A 23,257-nucleotide genomic window follows, 5' to 3' on the forward strand; every position below is an offset into this window, starting at 1 on the left:
GTCATTAGCTATTGATGTGAAAAGCTTACTTAAACAACTTAGTAAAGTTATAGCCCTATAATTATGTGGCTCATCAACATCACCTTTATTTTTATACAAAGGAACAATAAATAACCCCTATTAGCCATTGCTCTGGTAAGTCTCCTGTATCTAGAATTCTATTAAACATTTTAACATACAGATTAAGAAGGATATTTTTATCACCTTTGATGTGTTCATTAACGATGTTATCATAACCAGGTGCTTTGTCTTTCTTGAGTTTTCCAACAGCTTTCACCACCTCATTTTCTGTTGTAGGCTCATTCAATACTTGCCTTTCTCCTAACTCATGTGCAACACTTTCTGGTTCCATTCAATGTCCATCAACTGCATTAATATCTTCTGATAAACTCTTGAAGTGATGATGAAAATTAGAATTTCTGCTGTTAGTGTAGTCTTACTATTATTAACATTTCTTTCTCTTGATATTTTCCAATATTTTTTGGGACCTTTATTATTGTTTTATTTTAACTTAGTCACCAAGCTTTCCTTCTCTTTACTCTGCACTCTTTTCTAATCAGTCTTATATTTCTTACTTTTTTCTGTCATGACTATAATTTTCTTCACTCCTTCTTCGATTATATTTACGTCTAGCCTTATAGTAGGCTTTCCTTGTTTTCCAGCATTGATTGTCACACACAAATAGGCTTACATTATTACTTTGTTTAACAAAATTTTTCCTTTTTTTGGGTGTGAATACCTTTATAGGTGGTTCTGACAATGTGTTCTTTAACCAAGAATTCACCTCTTCAGCAGACATAAAATCCCTCTGCTCTATTAACTCCTTTACCTCACCTTCATTAATTTCTGCTTTATAATCATCTTCCTTTGTTGCACTCCATTTCCCTGTTAAGCTACAATTATTCACAGGTATATTACTTCCATCATTATTTCTTTTCTTTTCAATATTAACTTTTAGTTGTACATGTGTACCACAATGAATATCTGAGTACAGCGGATCAAAATCTAGTATTCTAAATTCCTGTTCATTTTTCTGAACAGTGTTGGTGAGCCAGTGACATAATTCCACCAGTGTAGCATAAGTAGTTGTGGGTTTCCCCACTCTAAGCTCTTCATCTAGTCTACCATTAAATATACACACATCATTATTACTACAAATTGTCACCAGGTCAAAGTCCAGATTCGTCTTCCTCTGGGTCATCGATGGACCTAAAACCTGTTAAAACAATAAGGGTAAAGCGCGTGAAGCATATAACACGTGGTAACAGGAAAGAGAAACTACGCCGTGTCACTCGCCACCGCCTCAACCATTGCGGACCCTGTTATTGCAACCACCACCACAGATACGCCTGATCCTACTGCTGCCACAGCCTCTTTATCATTGAAACACAAAAAGCAACCACCCAGCATTTCCTCAGGTGTTCTTGGAAAGAAAAGGAGTGTGCAAAGTGGACAAGGAAGGAGGCGTATAAAAAAAAGGTAACAGGCTCCCTCGACACAACCACCACCACCACCAGCTCTGGTGTCACCACCTCCACCGTCGTTACGTATTTAGTTTCTTGTTTGGAATATTTTTTTCCCATAGAGGAACTGTAAAATGAAGTAGGTGTAAGAAAATGCAGTAAAGTTACTGGTTTTTTGCTTCTTGTTGAGGAAGAACTTTTTCTAGAAAAGAAACGCTTAAAGGGTTAATGTTAGTGCAGCAGGATTAGCACATTATTTCAGGCATTACAGCACATCAGCATTAGCACAGCATCACAATTCTGTAACAACATTATTTTAGGCATGACAACATCACAAGCAGAACAACATTACATACAAACGCAAAACAGCATCACATAACAGTGATAATAAGATTAAGATGCTGTGATGCTGAGGGTCAGATTATGATGTTGTGCTGTTAGGTCTAAGATAATAATGATGTGATGTCTAAGATACCCTGTGATGCTGTTAGATCTAAGATAATGAGGCTGTAATGCTGTTATGTCTAAGATAAAGATGATGTGATTCTGTTGTCTAAGAATAACACAACAGCAACACAGCATCACCACCAGTACCCAGGCATCATCACCACACACATCAGTTTCCCCACAAACCTCACCATCAGACACACACAACCACCACCAGTACCCAGGCATCACCATGCAGCGTCACACTCAAAACAGCAGCATCACATTTGAACAGCCCATGGTGAGGAATTAAAGCAAGAGGGAATATTGCGTAATAATTGTAAGTACTCGGTAGGTTCCCACGTCACCTGTTCAAAGCAGACGATTTTTTTTGCTTTTGCTACTTTTTGCTATTGTGGCAGTATGTACTTTGTTTATTTGACAGTTTCATCAAATTTATCTTATTTTCTGAGTAATTGTGTTTTTAATAATGTTTTAAGTGCAACAGGAACCGAATTCTTGAGTAATGAAAGATGAGGCTACAAGAAGAAGCAGAGGAAATTCCGAAATGGACGTCGGTGTGTGTTTTTCCATCTTATTTCACCATTTTATCCTCAGGTGAGTTGTGTACACGTGTGTCAGTTATCCTAAATATACTCTAAAGTGTCTATAATCAGTAAGATATGGTAAATAAGGTGAAGGAGTAATAGGAGACCGGAAATAAGTGTTTTTATAAGAAGCCGGTAGGTGCAGAAATATGTCATAATACATTAGCATTCTGGGATATTATCAATAAAGGCGCCTCATGAAGCAGCCACATCATGCACGTGTGGTGAGGAATACTCGCTGAACAACGCGTGTGTGTGGGTGGTATTGTGTGGTCAGGCAGTGCTGCGTAACAGGAATGTGACATTTGTGCTGCCCACCGATTCAAATGGGCTGTAATTTTGGATCAGGCTGTTATGTAGGCCTCCGCGAGAGTATCAAGGCAGCAGATTCAGATTGAGTACTTTTATTCACAATACATATGCGTATACAAAAGTGGTGGAAATAGATGAGAGTAAGTTTAAGTGAAAGTATATGTGGACAAGCTGGCGGAGGGACTGTGCGTTTGGCGGCCCGTGTGGAGAGCCAGGCAGCTCTCCACACAGCTGGGGGCCTGCGGTGGGAGGAGGGGGGCGTGGTAGGACAGCGTCAGTCTGGCCTGCATCCTAATGGCTTGCCTGCTGTTTATTTATTTTTTTACTTATTTATTTATTTTTTTTTACATTTATGAGTAAATTTTTTGGGGTTGTGCGTGATTTTCTTGTCTTTTCACGTTTATTTTTCTTCTGTTTATTGTTTTTGCGTTAATGCATCATGGCGGTGTTTTGTATAGTTTTTGTTATTTTTTTCTTATAATTTCATGTTCTTGTGCATTATTCTTATTTCATTAAGTGGTAAATATTAATAGGGATCTGCTGGAGATCTTTATGTGGTGTACATCCTATCATACATGCCTCACACACACACACACACACACACACACGTAGACAAAGAATGTTTTATAAATTTAGACACAGAGTACAAGGGGACACAGTAAGAAGTTGCTGAAAGTTAACTGTAGAAGAGACATCAAGCAGTATAGTTTTCCTCACAGAAGTGTTAACAAATGGAATGAACTCTGAAGACGTTGTCAATGTCCAAACTGTCCATGCTCTTAAGACCAAACTGGATAGACATAGAGACTATGAGATTACTTCCAATAACTGGAAGTTATTAGAATAACTGGAAGTTCCAAGAACTGACACTACACACACACACACACAGATCTTCCATTACCAAGAACTAACACCCAGACTGCAGGCTGCACACACACACACACACACACACACACACACACACACATGCATTGACTCTAGGTTATTTGATTCCTCTTTTTTTTTTTCAATTTTGAGGAAATCTCTGCTGGGGAGACTGGTCACTTGATAGCAACAAGAACTGACGTCAGTTGACCAAGACACCACTAGGAATTGACATTAGCTGACCAAGACAGGACCAGAAATTGACACCCACTTGCCACAATATCAGTAAGTAAACAAGGTGTGTGTGTGTGTGTGTGTGTGTATTTACCTATGGTGTTTTTACTCCCAGAAGAACGTTTGGGCATTGGTCGAGTAGGGGAATTCCTTGTGAGTTGCATTGTCTCTACAGGACCAATTATCAGTTTAACACTGGTGGAAAGGACAGGTGACTGTTTCTCTCTCTCTCTCTCTCTCTCTCTCTCTCTCTCTCTCTCTCTCTCTCTCTCTCTCTCAGTATTGTATGATACTGTGTGAATAATTTTTGTATAATTCATTTCTTCATGGTAATTGATTTGCGTAATCTCAATTTTGGGCAGAGCAGATTGGTGGTACTGTTGTCTCTCTCACATGATTGGCTATGGTTGTTGGAAGTATTGCTGTGGAGGATGCAATGACTGGACCTTTATAGGCCCTTCTCTTCTAAAAATACTTATTCTTGTTGTAAGTTATTTCTCCCAGCTGTGAAGAACATGCGAGCACTTGGGAGTTGCTTCCATCATGGGAGTGTCCCTCAAGAGTAGGAGCCACCCCTCTCACTGACCTGAGTCACCTGACCCTATCAGTAAGCATCCCAGGTGCTCCACCAAAATGATAACGCTGCAAAGCTATGTTGTCAAATGTTTTGATATTTATGTAAGATCCAGACTATTTATTATCTTAGAACCCAAACCATTCATAGCACTGCTTGGTTTGATGAGCTGAATAATCCGTACTCAATATTCCATTTTCAATAGAGAGTAAAAAGAATTGATATATTTAAGAGAAATTGTGTGATGTGGCAGAGTATCTAACAGATCTCAGCCAATGCCAAAACATTCTTCTAAGAATAAAAAGAGTATAGTTGTATTTACCTAGTTGTATTGTACAGGGAGCAAGCCAAAGCTCATGTTGTTGTCTCCATAACCAGCTTCTCTTTAAACCTATGTACACTGTTTGCCACAACTACCTCTTACTTCAAATCATTCTGGATTTCAATAGTTCCATATGGGAAGTTGTATTTCTTGATGTCACTTGAACATCCACTCTTCTTTATTGTCTTCCTATGCCCCTTCATGTCTCTTTCTCTCCCTCTTTCATCTGTGGTAACAGGTCGTTTCTGTCTATTCTTTCTATATTGTTTACTAATTTGTACATTATTAGGTCTCCTCTTTCTCTTTCATGCAGTTTTTTTTTTTTTTTTTTTATGCAAGAGGGACACTGGCCAAGGGCAGCAAAAATCCAATAAAGAAAAAAGCCCACTGAGGTGCTGATCCCCAAACACTGTCCAAAGCAGTAGTCAGAAATTGAAGGATAAATGTCTTGAAACCTCCCTCTTGAAGGAATTAAAGTCATAGGAAGGTGGAAATACAGAAGCAGGTAGGGAGTTCCAGAGTTTGCCAGAGAAAGGGATGAATGACTGAGAATACTGGTTAACTCTTGTATTAGAGAGGTGGACACAATAGAGGTGAGAGAAAGAAGAAAGTCTTGTGCAGTGAGGCCACGGGAGGAGGGGAGGTATGCAGTTAGTGAGATCAGAAGAGCAGTTAGCATGAAAATAGCGGTAGAAGACAGCTAGAGATGCAACATTGTGGTGATGAGAAGGACTCAGAAAGGAGTCCTTCCTCCCTCCTTCACTACAAAATACTAAGTTTAAGGCTTCACTACTAAGTTTAAGGTGCGATTTGTACATAGAGGCACCGTCCCTCCCTGCATTCAGGGAGGGTCACTCTACAGGGAAATCCAGGAGCCTCTATGTGCAAATCACACCTTAAACTTAAAAAAAATTGAGTCCTTCCTCCTTCACTACAGGGATATTGAGTCCTTCCTCCTTCACTACAGGGATATTGAGTCCTTCCTCCTTCACTACAGAGATAATCATCTGTATTTGCTTTCTTTTTACACATTTTTTTTTTTACAAATTTCAAGATAATTTAAGACAATATTTAAAGTAATAATTATACAATACTACCTTGTTTGTTTGTCAAGAACATCCTTCACATTTCAAGATGGTGAAGACAAGATAGTATATACAATACTATTTAAACTGAAGACAAACAAATTGCACTGAAGCCAACAAAGACAAGGCATTGTGGGGAAGACATCAGAGACAAGCTGTGTCTATGGTCCTCCCAGGCAAGGCAGCAGATGATGATAGCTGTCAGGGGAGGCTGGGCTGCTGGGGTGGGCTTCCTGCAAAATTAGGACAAATCTTAGATGCAAGGATACATAGAACAGTTGGTGGTATTTGGTGATGCATGAAGGAGGAGATAAACATGCAGATATAGAAGAGAGAGAAACATGCAGATATAGAAGAGAGAGAGAGAGAGAGAGAGAGAGAGAGAGAGAGAGAGAGAGAGAGAGAGAGAGAGAGAGAGAGAGAGACAGACTTGTACAGTCTGAAGGTACTAGAGGGAAACTGAAGGACAGCTCAAACAATGAGTGGACGGGCATGGTAGGAGCTTTGCAGTCAGGGGAAGCTGACCTCACTGTCTCTGAATTTTCCATCACTGAAGAGAGGCTGAAAGTTGTTACCTACACCCAGCCTATATATATACACAAGTGATGATCAAATAATGATTTAAGGATAGTGAACAAAGCACTCCCTTAACAGATTAACTTGGATCAGCAAAATGTTTACAATATGAAATGTCAAATAATTTGATTGATATATCTATATACCACATTGGCAACCCCATACAGGGTGGCCCAGACAATGCACCATATATTCACACATACAACATTCACAGTTAACCCAAATAATAATGTATTTACATACCAGGCCAAACAATCCCCCACAGGACACCCCAGACAAACCACCACACATTCACACTCTCAGCTCCACTAATAACTTATTTTTCTGTATATATCAGGCTGGCAATCACACACAAGATGGCCCAAACAAGGCACCACACACACATCCTTCACACTCTTAATACCTGTCAGGCCCTAGTGGAAAGGGACAGTCTTATGGCCCACCACACCACACTACACCTCAGGAGCCCAGGCACAGCATTCACTTAACAAAAAATCACATTAACACTCACTCCCCACAAAACAAATTAACACAAAATCAGATTAAACACTCACCCCAATGTGATGTTCACAAGGCAAGTCCTCCTCTTATAGCCATAAACTGTTTGTGGCCACCTATGAGGACCTTGACAAGATGCTACTAGCCTACACAACCCCAATGGACACAGCTCTGTACTGGTGCATCCTGACTAACATGATAGGTTTGGCTAGCATCCTCTTCTTTGCTGACCAACTCCAGAGGTGCTACATACCCATGGGGGAGAAGCCCGTCAGCATGGGAGTTGCTGGCTGGTACGTGTTGTCAGCTCTCCTACAGCAAAGTGAGGACCTGTTGGGGTGTGGGACTGGTCAGTTCAATGGTGGTAGTGTTTAGTGTTTGGTAAAATGGCTGGTACATGTTATCAGGTCTCCTACAGCAAGGTGAGGACCTGAAAGGGTGAGACTGTTAGTTGAATGCAAGGACTGGTTAGTTGCAGGATAGCAATGTTTAGTGTCCGGTTAGTTAGCTAGTACACCTGTCAAAATATTTTTTGTTACTCTAGGTTCTGAAATTGACCGCAACAAACACTGGCACAGCAGCCGTGATGACTTGTGGAGGTTGGTACGTCTTCCTGTCCCCCCCCTCTCCATTCTTCTCCCTCGTAAACATCCCATAGTATTATCACTTTAGTGTAGTTCATTCTGTAGAGCAAATAATGGTTCATGGAGTGCATTTTCCACATCATACCAGGATCATATATTATACCAGTCACAAATTCCCCAGTAACTAGCAACTTGGCACAGCAGGGTTACCAACTTTGCACCATACTGCATGAGTTATACCAGAAATCATTGTGTGATGTGTCATACTGTAACACACCATAAAGGTGACAACATTTTTTTGATGGGTGTACATGTGTATATGGGTGGGACTGTTAGATGAATACAAGGGTAGTGGTGTTTAATGTTTGGTAAGATGGGAATACAGGAAGACAATCATTAAAGGATAGATTTAAAATTGGTAAACTTCACATGACATCTGATGTATTTCCATAATTGTGTTGATATTAACTTCAATTGGTTCTGGCATGAGCAATGCAAGCAAGTGGTGTTGATACAACTGTTATGGATATCGTAAGTAATGTATTTAATTTTGTTATCAGTAGTTCTCATGATGAAGGTATCAAAAGTTTTCTTAGTAAGATATAATGTTTAAATCTTTCAGAAATGGTGAGAAAATTTTTAAATTGCATTTTTATCTCTGAAACATTTTAAAATGGTCTTTTCAACACTTGAATTTACAATTATCTACTTTTGTCCCTTTCAAAGATTTAAATTGCTTTTGCATCATTTTCCAGGTTTTAAAATTGCTTTTTTATAGCATCTTCCCCCCTTCTCCTCCTCCTCCTTCTGCAGGCTCCAACACCTACCCAATCAGCAGTGCAGCATGGGTCACCTACAGGGTTGGCTGTGGTGTGTCCCTCATTGTGTACACATCATACTCTGCCACACTGGTCTCACACCTGGCAGTGGAGCAGTCTGTGACTCTGCCCTTCAGCAACCTGCAGGAGCTGTCTAGGCAGTCAGGCTGGGATGCTGGATGCAACAACAATGACCTCTTCAAAGTGACAGCCTCAGTGGCTCCTTGGTTTTTTGCTCCCTGTGCTGATATACCATCCACACTTCAGAGAGAGAGAGAGAGAGAGAGAGAGAGAGAGAGAGAGAGAGAGAGAGAGAGAGAGAGAGAGAGAGAGAGAGAGAGAGAGAGAGAGAGAGAGAGAGAGAGAGAGAGAGAGAGAGAGGGGGCAGGCAGGCAGGCAGGCAGGCAGGCAGGCAGGCAGACAGACAGACAGAGAGAGAGAGAGAGAGAGAGAGAGAGAGAGAGAGAGAGAGAGAGAGAGAGAGAGAGAGAGAGAGAGAGAGAGAGAGAGAGAGAGAAATTTGTGCAGGGCCCTTGATTTAGGAGTGGGCAAAGAGGGCAGCTGCCGAGGGGCTTCCACAATGTTGGGATCTCCACAATCTGGGGAGTCCCTTACATAATTAAGCATTCTGTAAGTGAAAGAAACTCAAATTAATCAGTAAACACTAATTTTCTATGAACTTTTTAACATTTTTTATCATTATTAATACAGCTGCTTTTGTTTCATTTACACTAAATAAATATGCTCTTTTCTCTAGATTATATTATATATATTAAAAAATTGAATGGAATATAGATACATAAAAACATTAATATAAATATCTCAGGCTGGCCATGGGCCTCCACAGACCTCAAGGTGGTGTGTCACACCAACACTTTTTCCGTCAACTTTTTCCATCGTTTTTCTGAAAATCGTGGATATCTTGGCTGCGGCCTGTCGCACACAAATGGTGTTTCATCTGAAACTTTCCGTTGGCACAGCCCAAGGAGTGCAAACAAACATGGAGTCCACACTGCAGCAAAGATACGCTATTCTGAAACTAATACTGTGTACTGTGAGACACAGTATTGGAGGGCACAGGTGACTGTGTTGTGAGCCGCTCTTTTCTGGCCTTTCTTCATACAAGATTCATCCTTGTGGTCCCAGAGGCACTTATGGCTCCTTATGCTTTCCACAAGGATCTCCTCTGAACGGCGTGTCCAACTTGGATGTGGTTTTCCTTCCATGACGAAGCGTAGAGGTGGTAATAACGCTCTGTGAGACAGGTTGAAGCCACGCGGAAAGTCTTGGTCTTGGTCTTGGAAATATAAACAAAGGCGGAAATTTGCAGGAGGAAACAATCCTGATCGTCTGACAAATTCATGCGATAAGTTCATGTGGAACGATGAAAAATCGACGGAAAAAGTGATAGTATGACACCACCTTAAATCCACCCCTGGATTTGTGAGTTAATTTTTTTTCTTTTTTCTTCTTACTTGAGGGGCATTGGCTTTGGGAGGGAAAAAAAAAGAAAAGACCCACTTAGGTGCCATTCCCTTAAGACCAAAAGGATCATCCAAAATTGGAGAGTAAGTGCCTTGAAACTTTCCTCTTGAAAGAGTTCTAGTCATAAGAAGGAGGAAATATAGAAGTAGGCAGAGTGTTCCAGAGTCTACCAAAAACTGACTGACTGTTAGGCTAGACTGTGTAAAATACTGATGTGACTACCTTCCTCTTTTTCTGTTTTTGCTGCTTCTCTGGAGTGAGGGGCTGGCACCATGCACAAGTCTTCTTTGGTTGTGTCTGTCCCTTGCATCTTCTGTGACTCCCATCCTTAGCAGCTCTAGCACAATTCCATCCTTCCATCTCACTCACTCTTTACCTTGATCTTCCTTCAACTGGCTTTCTCCAGGCCCTTTTAATTAGTCCTTTATCAAGATTGCCTCCAATAACCACCTAGGATGTGAACAATCTCATATCACCACATCAGTCTGGCTAGATTATAACGTGCCTTCTCTTCTTCCCTGGGAGCAGCAAACCTGTGTGGGCTCCCAGACAGGTGAGTGCCGTGTGCTGAGAAAGGCATGGCAGAAAGTGGAAAGTGGTGCTGAGGTCCCCAGATAACTTAGTGAACTCCTACACTGAGGGACTGGAGAAGGTCTTGAATGGTAAGTCCTTCACAGCTCCCACAGTGAGGGACTGGAGAAGGTCTTGAATGGTAAGTCCTTCACAACTCCCACAGTGAGGGACTGGAGAAGGTCTTGAATGGTAAGTCCTTCACAGCTCCCACAGTGAGGGACTGGAGAAGGTGTTGAAAGGTAAGTCCTTCACAACTCCTACACTGAGGGACTGGAGAAGGTCTTGAATGGTAAGTCCTTCACAACTCCCACAGTGAGGGACTGGAGAAGGTCTTGAATGGTAAGTCCTTCACAACTCCCACAGTGAGGGACTGGAGAAGGTCTTGAATGGTAAGTCCTTCACAGCTCCCACAGTGAGGGACTGGAGAAGGTCTTGAATGGTAAGTCCTTCACAACTCCCACAGTGAGGGACTGGAGAAGGTCTTGAATGGTAAGTCCTTCACAGCTCCCACAGTGAGGGACTGGAGAAGCAACTCCCACGTTGGTGTCAGGAAAATCTTCACTATGTCATGGTCTCTTCATCTCCCTTTTTTTGTCTTTTTGATGTTTTGGTGTATTTTTCAAGATTTTAGTATTTTTTTATATTCTAATTGTTTCTCATGAAATATTCATCTCTCTTTGTGTCTTTTTGATGCTTTGGATACATCTGTTGATGATTTGAGTGTGTTTTTCAGTGTTTTTCATTATTTCTCTTGTTTTGGAATGCTTTGGGAATTTTTTGGTCTGGTTTTGTTAATCCTTGAATCCCTTAAGATGAAGCAATGTTGAACAAAATTCCTTTACAGGTCATTAAAAAGCATCAATAAGTCCTCCTCATAGTGAGAAAGATACAAACTTGAAATTGTCATAAACATTTGCTTCATATCTTGCCTCTGATAAATGAAAACATTAAGATTCTTCCACCAGGTAAAATAAATTAGCCAGATTCATTCTTCATTTAGATAAAACCACAAACATTCCTCAATTTAGCATAACCACCACCAGTATCTCACTGTTAGCTAATCCCACACTCCCTACATGCTTCTGTACCTCCTCCTTCCTATGATGCAAATTCTTTCAAGAGGGAGGTTTCAAGACACATCTTCCAATTTTGGATGATCTTTTTGAATTTTCTTTTGGGACTGGCAGTTCAGTGGGTCTTGTTTTCTTTTCTTTTGCTCTTTTTGTTGTCCCTGGCCAGTCCTCCTGTTACATTAAAAAAAAGAGAAAATAAATACGTCAAACAAATAAAAAACTCACCTGGCAGGTAAATACATGTTCATAGGTATGGATGTCACAACCAACTCCTACATTTGTGGTCTTCCTATTGCAGACTCCTCCAGAATCAAGGAACTGCCAGTCCAATACATCACAGGAGGCAATGCTATTGGGCTGCAAAAAAAAATTCACCTTTAGGAAGTTATTTGACCACAGGTGTGTGTGCACGTGTGTGTATGTGTGTGAATTAAGATTGAGAAGACAGAAAGTGGATGGAGGGATGGAACTGCAAAGGATGGGAGTCAGAAAGGAAGGTGCAAGAGACAGATACAATGACACAATATTCCTTTTTAATCTTCCCTATAAAATTTCATCTTCTTATAAAATCCTGATGTGCCTTTATTTCCATACAGCCTGCATTTTACTGCTATATTATTACACAACATAAAAGCATAATGATATACTTCAGTTTTCTTCCACAGTGACACAATTCCTTTTCAATCTTCTGTACCAGACTTTCTCTCCCTACAAACCCTCATACACTCACCTTACTTACTCTTCCTACAGCCTTCAGAAGATGCAAGAGTCAAGCCTGATGAACAAGGTGAGGACCAATTGGCTATCAGCAGGAACTTCAACGTGTGGCAGGAAGACTAAATTCACAGCCAGCCTCTCTGATGTGGCTGCAATCTTCATCCTCTTGATGGGTGGTGCAGCATTTAGCTGTCTGCTGCTGCTGCTGCTGCTGGAGCATGCAGTGGGTAGTGATGCATGTGTAAAACCATGGCCCATATTCTGAAGTGCTCTGCTCTCTCACTATGATCATTTTCAGAGTCCACATAGATGATTAGCTGGGTTCTCAAGAAAGATTTCTCCTGTTGATAAATTTGAAATCTTGTTAATTTGGCATTAGACCTGCATAAGCACCTCAACACCCATGTAACTTCATCCGGAGCCTTTTAAAAGCAGTGGAAGTGAGGTTTAGTAGTGTTTCAGAACATTACCCAACATACCTAAAACTCAAAAGCATATGAACCGAGTGACAATCTCACACAAGGAGGCCAAGGCAAAGTGCATAACATAACTTAAGAATTGAAAGTCTCATATATCCTGCCATGTACATAAGAGTATAATGGAAGCTGCAAGACTACACTAGGCAGGCAGTCCCTCTATAAAGCATATTTACCACACTTACAGATACATGCAAGACAAAAGGTGGCAAATAAAAGCAAATATCTTAACAACGAGGATAAGCGTGACTGCTGTTCTGAATGCCGCCGACACCGCTGCCTCCCTGCCGTCATCACCATACCACCACTGTCATCACCATCAACACACCCTCCATCACCATTATCACCAACACCACCACCGCTATCAGCACCTGAACCAACACTCGACGAGCAACACTTGATAAACATGAGCAAATTCTGCAACTATTAATATGCCGACAAGAGTACATAAGGTAGATGTTTCTCGGCGTGTGACCGGAAAAAAATCATCCGTCTGTCCGTTCATTTTTTTTTTTTTTCGCTACCCCGTGTTGTAGTCAAAGTGTTAATTCACTTAGGTACTGCGACACTGCAACAAAGCACATGTGATTCAGAAATGTGTTAATTTATTTTGCTACGGTAAGTTACCATCACCTTCATAATCAAGAAATATAGATGCTAAAAGTATTTTATGGTACCAATTTCAATAGGGAAGATTTTATTCTGTCACACGCTATTTCCTAAAACGTTGTACCTCTCGTTTTGAAGGCATAAAAAAACAAACTCTTGTTTCGCTACCACCAACTTCAAGCCCATGAAATATAGATGCTAAAAATATCTTGCTGGACTATTTTTAATTACGAAGACTATATTTTCACGGACAGGTGTCTGAAATGTTGGCCGTCTCGTTTTGAAGGCATAAGAACCAAACTAGTGTAACCTTGCCGCCAGCCAACTTCTCATTTGTCATCATTATCTTTTTCGTCTCCCTTCCCATCCTCAATTTCTAAGTCATTATCGTCCATGACAGCTGTGGCTTTCTGTCTATATATCACTCGCTATTCTCTCTTACTTTGCTTGTAGAGGAAACCGTCTATCATATTCCGTAATGTTACTTTGCATTGAAATACACTCCCTGGGTAATCTGCCGTAAATGTATGTGTTTTGTTTCCTGAACACTGCCAATTCAATCCACCAGCAGCACAAGAAGTCCTGCACGAATGATACAAGAACTACTAAAAAGCATCAAGATTGTTCAACATTACAAAGATAAAAAAAATCTGATAAGAAAACCGCCTTGTGTGAGCAAACACAAGCACTGTAACACACACACACACACAGACACGAGGCAAATGGGCGAGCCTCTTAATGTGTAGGCCCTGTTCACCTAGCAGCAAGTAGATACGAGATGTAACCCGAAGGGTTGTGACCTTGCTGTCCCGGTGTGTGGTGTGTAAGTGGTCTCAGTCCTACCCAAAGATCGGTCACTATGATCTCTGAGCTCTTTCCATAGGGTAACAGCTGGCTCGGTGACCAGCAGACGACTGTAGGTGAATCACACACACACACACACACACTAAACTTGTGAAAACAAAAACACGCACTCTCAGCCTCATGTGTATTTAGCACCAATACTTCACCACGCGGCAGCCACTCGGTAAACACAACAGGAGGCTCCATGATAAACAACAATGCTACCAGACAGCGCTCTCTCTCTCTCTATCTCTTCTACAAAAAAAAAAGTTACAACTTTTTTTTTTCACTAACACAAGCCCCACTATTCATATTTCTACTACTGACCATCACTACCACTACTCCCCACTACATATACCACCGTTTGCACTACCTGTAAAATATTTTGATTCGTCGAGTGGGATGCAGCCCGAGCAGTACACTGAGGAAGCAAACACGGCGAGGTGACTGACAGCAGAATACACACCCGGGGAGTTTTGTAGGTTGGAAAAGTAAAAAAAACATCGCTAAACTGCTTTGACCAGCAAGGTTATCTTTGCAGAATAAAAGTGGTAGTATTTTATCTATTGGTTAGTCGCCAGTGTAGTAGTATTTGTAGTAGTGTGTAGTATTTTATCTATTGGTTAGTCGCCCGTGTATACTCAGTCTGGCAGGGAAACAGAGAGATTTTATTGATGATTTGGTATTTCATCTATTGGTCAAACAGTCAGGTGTTGTTAGTCAGGTAGGGAGAGATGAGTGTGAGGAACTTATTGACGTGAAAGTAGACTGGCAAGTACGAGATGATGTGTAGTTATCATAGCAAAATACGCGTGGTGGTAGTGTTTGGTATTTTATCTATTGGTCATTCAGTCAGGTATTGTCAGTCAGGCAGAGAGAGATAGTGAGTGAAGGATTTATTGATATGAAAGTTAGTAGATTAACAAGTACAAGATTTGGTTTAGAATAATTTGTTTGTATTTTTGTAAGTTAAAGTAACGTGCGATTTTTCGGTATTTGCTATATAAAAACTGCAATGATAATAATAATAATAATAATAAGAAGAAGAAGAAGAAGAAGAAGAAAAAGAAGAAGAAGAAGAAGAAGGATGATGATGATGATGATAATAATAATAACGACAATAATAATAATAATAACAATAATAATAATAATAATAATAATAATAATAATAATAATAATAATAATAATACATCATTTTGTTAAATTAACATGACATTTCATGCCAAAAATAGAATAAAATAAAAACATGAAACTGTGTGTTCTACTAAGATTGTGTACTAATAGTCTCTAGAAAAATAATGGAAGAAACAGAAGTGGAGGTAAGGGAAGGTAATGGAGGTGGTGATAGAGGTGGAGATGGTCTGGATATAGTGGTGGTGGTGGTGGTGGTGGCGGCGTTGGATGAGCAGCAGTCAGTAAGGAACCCAGTGCGTCACGGCCCGCTAAGCTCACCTTGTCATGCAGGAAATGTTCAAAACAACACCAAGACATTACTTGACTGAAATCCGCAACCCTCCTCCTTCCCTCTCCTCTCCTCTCCCCACCACTCTCCCACACCTCACCTCACGCCGTAATGACCTGACTGCAGACTGAACGATGACAGCACACCACTCCCGTCTGTCTGACTCGATCACTCCACATCCCGCACCGCCAAGGAGGTTGTGTTTCTGTGCCACTGTAAGTCACTGGTTAATGCCACGCCGTTCCTTGACATCCTCATCACACTATGCTCCGCTACTGCTATTGTGTGTGTTATCTATCTAGTGATCAATATTAATTCACTTTTGATGCTGGTATGGCAAAATTACTACCTGAGACTGAGTGTGTGAATGTCAAGTGTGAATGTTGAGTGTCAATGTCAAGGGACTTACAGTGGACAGATCAGAAAGAAGGAATTTTGTTTGTGGTCACATCATAGGTGATTATCAAGAAAAGAAGTGTTCTTCAACATATGGACATTAATAATAAATCGTTTACCACAACAAAGGTCTACAGAATAAGGTTCAGAAAAGTAAAACATCAAATTACTAAATACTTAAGACAGAAAACAAAATATAAACCTGTCTAGTTTTCAGCACACCTGATTGATCATCCACTTGCACCACAGCAGATCATTATCTTGTACCATTTGTTTTATTCCTGTATGTCCTTCTGGTCATTTCATTCATCGTCACCATTCTCTGCGAGTACTGTATACTGTTTGCATCTGTTGATCTATATTTATTTACTTGTTTCTTTTCTTGTCTTGGCATACGAATATAAAGCCAAGTCAAATGCACAAAAAAGTAAAAAAAAAAATAAAATAAATAAATAAATAAATAAATAAATCTTGGTGTTCTCTCCCAAAAAAGCATCAGTTAAAAATTTGAGATGGAATGGCTGTGCTTTTTATTTGAGCTAGCTTTGTAATAACCTTAAATTGGTTCAGTCTGCCATACAGGCTTAACGCATGAGAAAATGCTTATTCTGGAATATTTATATTTAATATCACATTGCAATTCCCTTCTTTTTCAACAAACCATGGAAAAAATATTTAATTTTTAAATGACATATTACACTGGTGCTCAGACAGGGAAGAACCTCATACTGCCCTGAACTGACCAGGAGCCACTTTGTGTGGGTCAGCTGGTCTTTTATGATCTCCTTTCCTCCCATTCTTATATTCTGGATGACCATGCACAGGAGAGGCAGACACTTACCTGTAGTGAGCGCAGGTGTTGAGGATGAAGCTGGGAGGCCTGGATCATATCGTCCAGGGTGTCGTTCAAGGTGTCTAAGCTGTCGTCCTCCTCCTTACCAGGGCTTTCCTTATTGTCAGAGGTGGGTTCAGGCTCTGAGGGCTGAGATAACACTTTCATAGCTTCTGACCAAGCTCTTCACTGACTGTGCATTAACATCCTTTTAAATGAGTATATTCCAGTCATCCAACCAGGCAATTTCCTTCAGTATAAGGCAAAGTCATAATAGCCAATGGACTAATAAGTAATCTATTACCTCCTAATGGTAATATCTACTGCAAAATAGACAGCTCACCTTCCAGACAGTTTCCCCAGTCTCAGAACAGTTCAGTCCAACAAATTTCAAGGCTTCATCAAGGTTGAAGTCAAGATTGAAGTCTGGTACTGTCTCATTGAGGGTGAAGGACGGAGAGTTGAGAGGAGACACAGAGTCAAGGGTCACGTCTCCTCCGCTGATGTTTTTCTCAGGAGACAGTAAATGCTCACCTGCAAGCAAAGGATGAACAGTAATTACACAAATACTGTCAACACTCTTTCTGTTATTCTTGTAACAAATTTGATGTACAAAGCTACAACCTATGATGCTGTGGTTTGTTTTTCCCATCACCAACTTGTGGGGGTCATCAGATAAACAATAATATATTGGTGCCTAAAACATTAAAGCTCTTATGATAAAATTTGATCCAAATATGCTTTAAAAATCTTACAATAAGAACTATTCATGAATAAATGATGAATATAGCTTGCCTGGTTTTCAACAACAGTTAATGCTTAAATATGTTATGTATATATACTAAAAAGAAAGCATACATGGTTTATGTATATAAATAAACTGTAAAAACATATATCACATGGCAACCATTACAACTACATAAAGGATATAATGTTCCCTTCATGTTCAGAGCAATTATAGTCATCCATGAAACCTCAACCAAAACACTCACAATCTTCATCATTGAAAATATAAACAAAACGTGTCTATACACACACACACACACACACACACACACACACACACACACACACACACACTACACATTATGTAAAGCAGTACACACCCTATATTTTCATCACAGCAGTAATTTCTCAGGACTCATAACTGTTCCTCAGTGTTACCAGTACCTCTAGTAATTTGTGATCCTTGATGGTGGGTGGAGGGAGGCCTCCTGCCTGGCCAGGAAGCATTAGTGAGCCTCCTGCCACCCAGGTGTACCTGCCCTCTGTCCCCACTCCTTCAATGATCCCATTATGATTAATGATTCCACTCTATGGCCACCACCAAGCCTAAATATTTTTCTTACTTGGAAAAGAAAAGCTCAAATCAATAAGCCTTCACTGAGCTACAGATCACCGTGGTCTAGACACATAACAGCCATTGGCAATTATTGCACAAAATACTGTAGCACACTACTGTACTTGCAGAGATAAAATAATATCCTTCAGTCTTGATATAAGCCAACTCTCAAAGTGCTACACCACAGCTACACAAGACATAACATTTTCCCAAAAATCTCTTGTCCTGTGTGTTGCTGCACTGCTGCCAAGAGTACACCACCTCACATGTGTGTCTTGTGAAGATAAGAAACCATGCTATCACTATACCATTAAATACTTACTCAGTCATAAGTCATAACAATGTGTGTGCAGCAGATTCCTCAATAACATTTCAAGGTTACTGACTACTGGCACAGTCCTTCATACAATGACACATACAAAAAGTTGCTAATGTAACCACAACAGGGTACTCATCTATTCACTTCACTGCATTGTAAAAAGCCCTTTGATTACAGGATTATAACAAGAAACTTGCTGGAGTATTACACAGATCACTATCTCACAGTTCTTGAGCCACCAAACGCCATGTGAGCACCACCATATGACCACTGTGTTACCACCACTACCACCGCTGTCACAACCACCACTGCAACTACACATGGGCAGGAGGGGCAGAGCCTCACACCAGACAGGTGGTGCCTGATCAGCCAACCTACCAATATGGCTGTGCACCCAACAGGAAACTTGGCCAAATGGTGTAACAAAGGCCCTCCTCCAAGCCTGGGGGCCACTACACTTTCATGGGGGGGAACAGGAGGAGACCCAATGAGGGGGGAGAAGGAATACCACGAAGGGTTGGATTCGCAAGGGTTGACTAACGCCAGCCGGATATCCCATCACATAATGCTGCTGCCAATATCCCGCTGCGATGCCCGAAATGCACCCCCTCCCAGCATGGGCGCCACCAGGCCAACCCCTAATACAGTAAAATCCCTCTCATCCGGCATTCAAGTATCCGGCAGCTTCAAGTATCCGGCACATTTTTCCCTGAGCCTTAAAATCTATAAAAAATCAATGTGTACTCATAAAATTGATTAAAATTCCCGCGTGAGGCATACTTTGTCCCCTTGCCACCAGAGCACACTGCTTTGCACCACCTGTGGTCCACTGCACTGTGTTTACTCAGTGACTCAGTCCCGCATGTGCACTGTTTATCACCTGATGCCTTCATCATACCTAAAGTTGTAGAAAAGAGGAAGCGTGTTGTGCTTACACTTAAGCAGAAGGTAGAAATTTGTCGATGATTAGAGAGAGGTGAAAACAGACAGCAACTAATGGCAGAATATGGTGTGGGCTCATCAACTATTTATGACATTAAATCCCAAACGAAAAAGTTGCGGGATTACATGAAAGTCACCGACACCCCAAAGGCAGTGGAAAATCATCACACACTGCAGTATCATCATAATGAAATGATGGACAAAGTGTTATACGAGTAGTTCAGCTTGAAAAGATCAGAAGGAGTCACAATTACAGGCCCAATGCTACAACCGTGCTGGTGAGTGTGAGGTGGGAGCACGGGCGGCGACGCGCGGCACAGCGATCAGCTGATCTTTGTTATGGTAAGATGCGTGAGTGTAGGGTGGTGATTGTGGGCATAATTTCACTTCTATTCAAGTAGCCGGCATGTCAGCGGTCCCATTGATGCCGGATAAGAGGGATTTTACTGTATCATTTTTTCCTTCAAACTCTACTAAGCAGTGGATATTTTTCATCACCTTTCATTCTCTTTCAGTTTCTGGCTCAAAGTTTCACTTAAACATTTCTCTAAGTCCGGATCTTAAATTTAGGGCAGGACAAAAATCATCATACATGTGGCAGCCCAGCCCACATTGTTCAGTGTAGTGGCAGACATTCCATAGCAGTGACTTTGACAGGTGAGATTAATGAAAGCAAATTTTCATAATTCGATAAGGTAAGAAATACGTCCTACAGAGTGTACACAACTTTAAGGGACCCTTGGAGGGAGGCAACCATACAAACATCTATAGGGCACATCCAGGCATCTCCCACCATAATCTCCAACTGTCCAATTGTCTCACAGAGGCCAGCCAGACCCGCCTCCCCAGAACTCGATTAGTCCCTATATGGGAGGCAGCTACGGCCCCTCTCCAAAGGCTGATCACCTCTAAGCCAATGTTACACACCACATTCAGCTCACTTCTACAGCATCACCTCCACCTCCGTGCTGTAGCTCTATGGCCACTGGGGAAAAGTAACTCAAGGAATGAATAAAGAGTAGCTGCCATTGTTTCTTATAGAGCCTTATGTAGGGAAAATTATTTTATATCTATTAAGATATTGGCTATTCTTCAGTGTTTTGAAAAAGCATGCAATATTGACATTCAACATTTTTTTTTTATCTTTTTAGTAGTACAGGTAGGCAGATATTTAGAAGCAGACAGAAAGACAGATAGGGAGAAACAGAAACAGATAGAAAGACAGAAAAAATAAATTGTTAAAATAAACAGATGGACAGATCAACCATATGAAAGCACTCTTAACAAAATCTCTAAAAAAAAATAGAGTACAAAAAAACAGGAGGAAGCAACACTGAGGAGACCCCTACAAGCCCACAACAGTCTACCAACCCTCCTCCTTCCTCTGGTCATAAAGGTTACCAGAGATATAAGCCACCATCAGGGGTACACAATGCTCAGCCACCTCACATAATGTATGTGGGCTTTCTGCATTTTCCTTGCCCTTTACACAGATTAAAGTATGACATTATACTTGACAATTTCCATGGCAGTAACCTCAGTAACCTTCTCAAACACTTCATAGTATTTACAGTAAGTTTAAAAGTAAGGCTAATAATAATATTTTATATCAGATATAGAATCTACCAGATAGGCATTAACAGGAATAGGCCTGGTAAGCTTCTTATAATGCTGTTTTATATCTGAAATAGTAAGTAGTTGGAAAGAAATTACATATAATGGCCATTAGATGAATTTCAGCTTACCTACTTGTGACAATATTTCTTTCATGGCAAAATTGAAGCTTGCACCACAAACCTCAAGTAAATATCATCCTAAAGTCTCCTTTAGGAAACAAATAAATATGGATTTGTCTTTGAAAAGGAAATTACTTTTTGCTTTGTCAGAGCTGCTCTCAGAGATGGGAAGACCAGCATGAGGGTAATGGTCACAACCAGCAGGATGTCCTTGCTTCCCCACCCTGCCCTCTCTACCTGCCCTTGCTCCTTATCTTCCCCACCTGCCAATGCTTCCCTCCCCTTGTCTCCCACCTTCACCCACACACCCAACATTAATGAGTTTTTAATACTGTGAATCTTTAAACTCTTATTTATTATATGCATATTATTATGAATATTCTTGTCTTCTTTCAACCACTCATTAGCTCCAGTATTAATGAGTTTTTAATATTATGAATCTGTGACCTTTCAGCAAATGCATACACTAAGTATCAGTGAATGTACCTGTTTCCATTACTAAAGATCCTTTTTATAGATCATTTTGAATAATTTCCAATACAAAGCTATTTTCACATATTTTCTATTGAACAATTACATAATACAGGACCAGTCTTGAATGGGAAGCATTTGCAATAAAAGTGATATAACATTGGTTATCTATTACATAATCTTTGCTATACAAAAATAATTGCTGAAGAATAAACAGTACTGTCCCTAAATTATCTTGCTGTCCCTACAGATGACTGCCAACCAACTGCCATGTAATTACACCTCCTGACAATCTTCCATCTCCTTAATGCATCTCTTATCACACTCATCTCCCACCCCACTCCACTCCTTCTTTCCCTCCATCAATCAGTGACAGTACAGGTGCTGGCCTCCTGTCACCACCCTTTTTGCATGGCTACAAGTGTCTTCCATCCCAACCCTTTCCATTAACACACACACTACACATCCTCCTGCACTTGCCCTCATCACCCAGCATCTCCTCACACCTACTTACTTTACTGGTACAATAACTCATACATTATTAAATGGTAATATTACATAAAAGTAGTGATGAAAAGTAACACTGCATTATAATTCAGTCAAAGCATTTTATTTTATTGTGTTACTTAACATATTTTTGGGCAAATACTTTGGTGATGAACTATGAATATGTTAACATAAGAACATAAGAAAACAAGGGAAGCAGCAAAAAATCAGGTCTGCACATGGCAGTCCATATATGAAACATTCCTAAATATTCCCACCTATCACCCTCATTCACAGCATGTTGCTTGCCTGGCCCAGAACTCACTAATTCCTTCATTCATACCTGCAGAAGCGTTGGCCTCCCATCATGATACAAATACATGGAGGTGTTAAAAGGCTACCTAACACAAGTGTGCCATGTTAAGGCAGTGTGACAGTCCTACACTTCACTCTGGGAGTCAGGATGATGCAGGGAAAACAACCATGACAAGAAGGACTGAGGATGACAATTCAGGATGGTGCTGGTATCCAAAATATTGGTGACTTGTCAGTTTTGAGCACGGATTGAGCATAACACAAGTAGCACACTCCATGATTCATTGAAACACTTGCTGTATATATTATATATTATATATATATATATATATATATATATATATATATATATATATATATATATATATATATATATATATATATATATAATATATATATATATATATTGCTACTTCATTTTAAACTGAGGAGTACGACCAGTATATCATTTACCTACTAGCATCAGTCAACTCTTATAGCATTTACCTTTGCATATTTAGTATTTACCATTCCTTTTCTCTCTAATGACTAAAGGAGATTCAATGAAGACTTTTTAAACCTGCTTCATTGCTATTTTTAAAAAAAGCTCAACAGAAAAAAGAGTTTCAGTCAGATTATCTAACAGAGATCTGGAATTACGCAGCTGACTCATTTAACTCTTTCTTTACAAATAATAATGAATCTTATGGCCATAACAATTTTTGTGTGTTTAATTTCTCCCAACATCAACAGTAAACAACTAACTCATAAACCCACACAACTCTCATCTTCATGTATGTTAATCTTCACACTAACAGTTTGCTGAGATGGAATGAT

At 40.3% G+C, this 23,257-nt stretch overlaps 1 protein-coding gene and 2 long non-coding RNA genes across 15 annotated transcripts; 2 read left to right on the top strand and 1 right to left on the bottom strand.

Annotated features, from left to right (window-relative positions):
• Positions 1-310: 310 nt before the first annotated feature.
• Positions 311-8,499, top strand: LOC135098241 (uncharacterized). Of its 4 annotated transcripts, none has more exons than XR_010266748.1 (5): positions 311-2,229; positions 2,390-2,507; positions 3,827-3,958; positions 4,399-4,514; positions 8,360-8,488. It is a non-coding gene; the product is annotated as an uncharacterized LOC135098241 (long non-coding RNA). The 4 variants fall into 4 exon arrangements; XR_010266746.1 differs by having other exon boundaries at positions 315-2,229; positions 4,412-4,514; XR_010266745.1 differs by lacking the exon at positions 4,399-4,514 and having other exon boundaries at positions 321-2,229; positions 8,360-8,499.
• On the bottom strand, positions 5,356-17,810 carry LOC135098240 (uncharacterized). Of its 9 annotated transcripts, none has more exons than XM_064000503.1 (7): positions 17,174-17,802; positions 16,840-16,980; positions 12,226-12,553; positions 11,721-11,852; positions 8,374-8,992; positions 7,216-7,292; positions 5,356-6,121 (listed from the first exon to the last, which is right to left on the bottom strand). In XM_064000503.1, exons 1-3 carry the CDS (start codon positions 17,480-17,482, stop codon positions 12,398-12,400), a joined length of 606 nt encoding a protein of 201 aa, XP_063856573.1. In that variant the 5' UTR covers positions 17,483-17,802; the 3' UTR covers positions 5,356-6,121; positions 7,216-7,292; positions 8,374-8,992; positions 11,721-11,852; positions 12,226-12,397. The 9 variants fall into 9 exon arrangements, with proteins under 9 accessions (XP_063856573.1, XP_063856572.1, XP_063856579.1 ...); XM_064000502.1 differs by having other exon boundaries at positions 7,019-7,292; XM_064000509.1 differs by lacking the exons at positions 5,356-6,121; positions 7,216-7,292; positions 8,374-8,992; positions 11,721-11,852 and adding an exon at positions 16,221-16,320 and having other exon boundaries at positions 12,417-12,553; positions 17,174-17,810.
• LOC135098242 (uncharacterized) lies at positions 8,947-13,821 on the top strand. 2 transcript variants are annotated; one of them, XR_010266750.1, is made up of 4 exons: positions 8,947-9,932; positions 10,378-10,511; positions 11,794-11,894; positions 12,246-13,821. It is a non-coding gene; the product is annotated as an uncharacterized LOC135098242 (long non-coding RNA). The 2 variants fall into 2 exon arrangements; XR_010266749.1 differs by having other exon boundaries at positions 8,947-10,511.
• Positions 17,811-23,257: the final 5,447 nt, after the last annotated feature.

This window comes from Scylla paramamosain, unplaced genomic scaffold (genome assembly GCF_035594125.1).
Source record: "Scylla paramamosain isolate STU-SP2022 unplaced genomic scaffold, ASM3559412v1 Contig52, whole genome shotgun sequence".
Lineage (NCBI taxonomy): Eukaryota > Metazoa > Arthropoda > Malacostraca > Decapoda > Portunidae > Scylla > Scylla paramamosain.

Excerpts from the sequence above, each read along its gene's own strand:
- LOC135098240 (XM_064000503.1), bottom strand. The coding sequence starts at position 17,482 with ATGGGAAAAACAAACCACAGCATCATAGGTTGTAGCTTTGTACATCAA. Across the intron at positions 16,981-17,173 it reads CTGGGGAAACTGTCTGGAAG|CCCTCAGAGCCTGAACCCAC; the intron begins GTGAGCTGTCTA and ends GTGTTATCTCAG. Across the intron at positions 12,554-16,839 it reads AACACCTGCGCTCACTACAG|GAGAAATCTTTCTTGAGAAC; the intron begins GTAAGTGTCTGC and ends ATTTATCAACAG.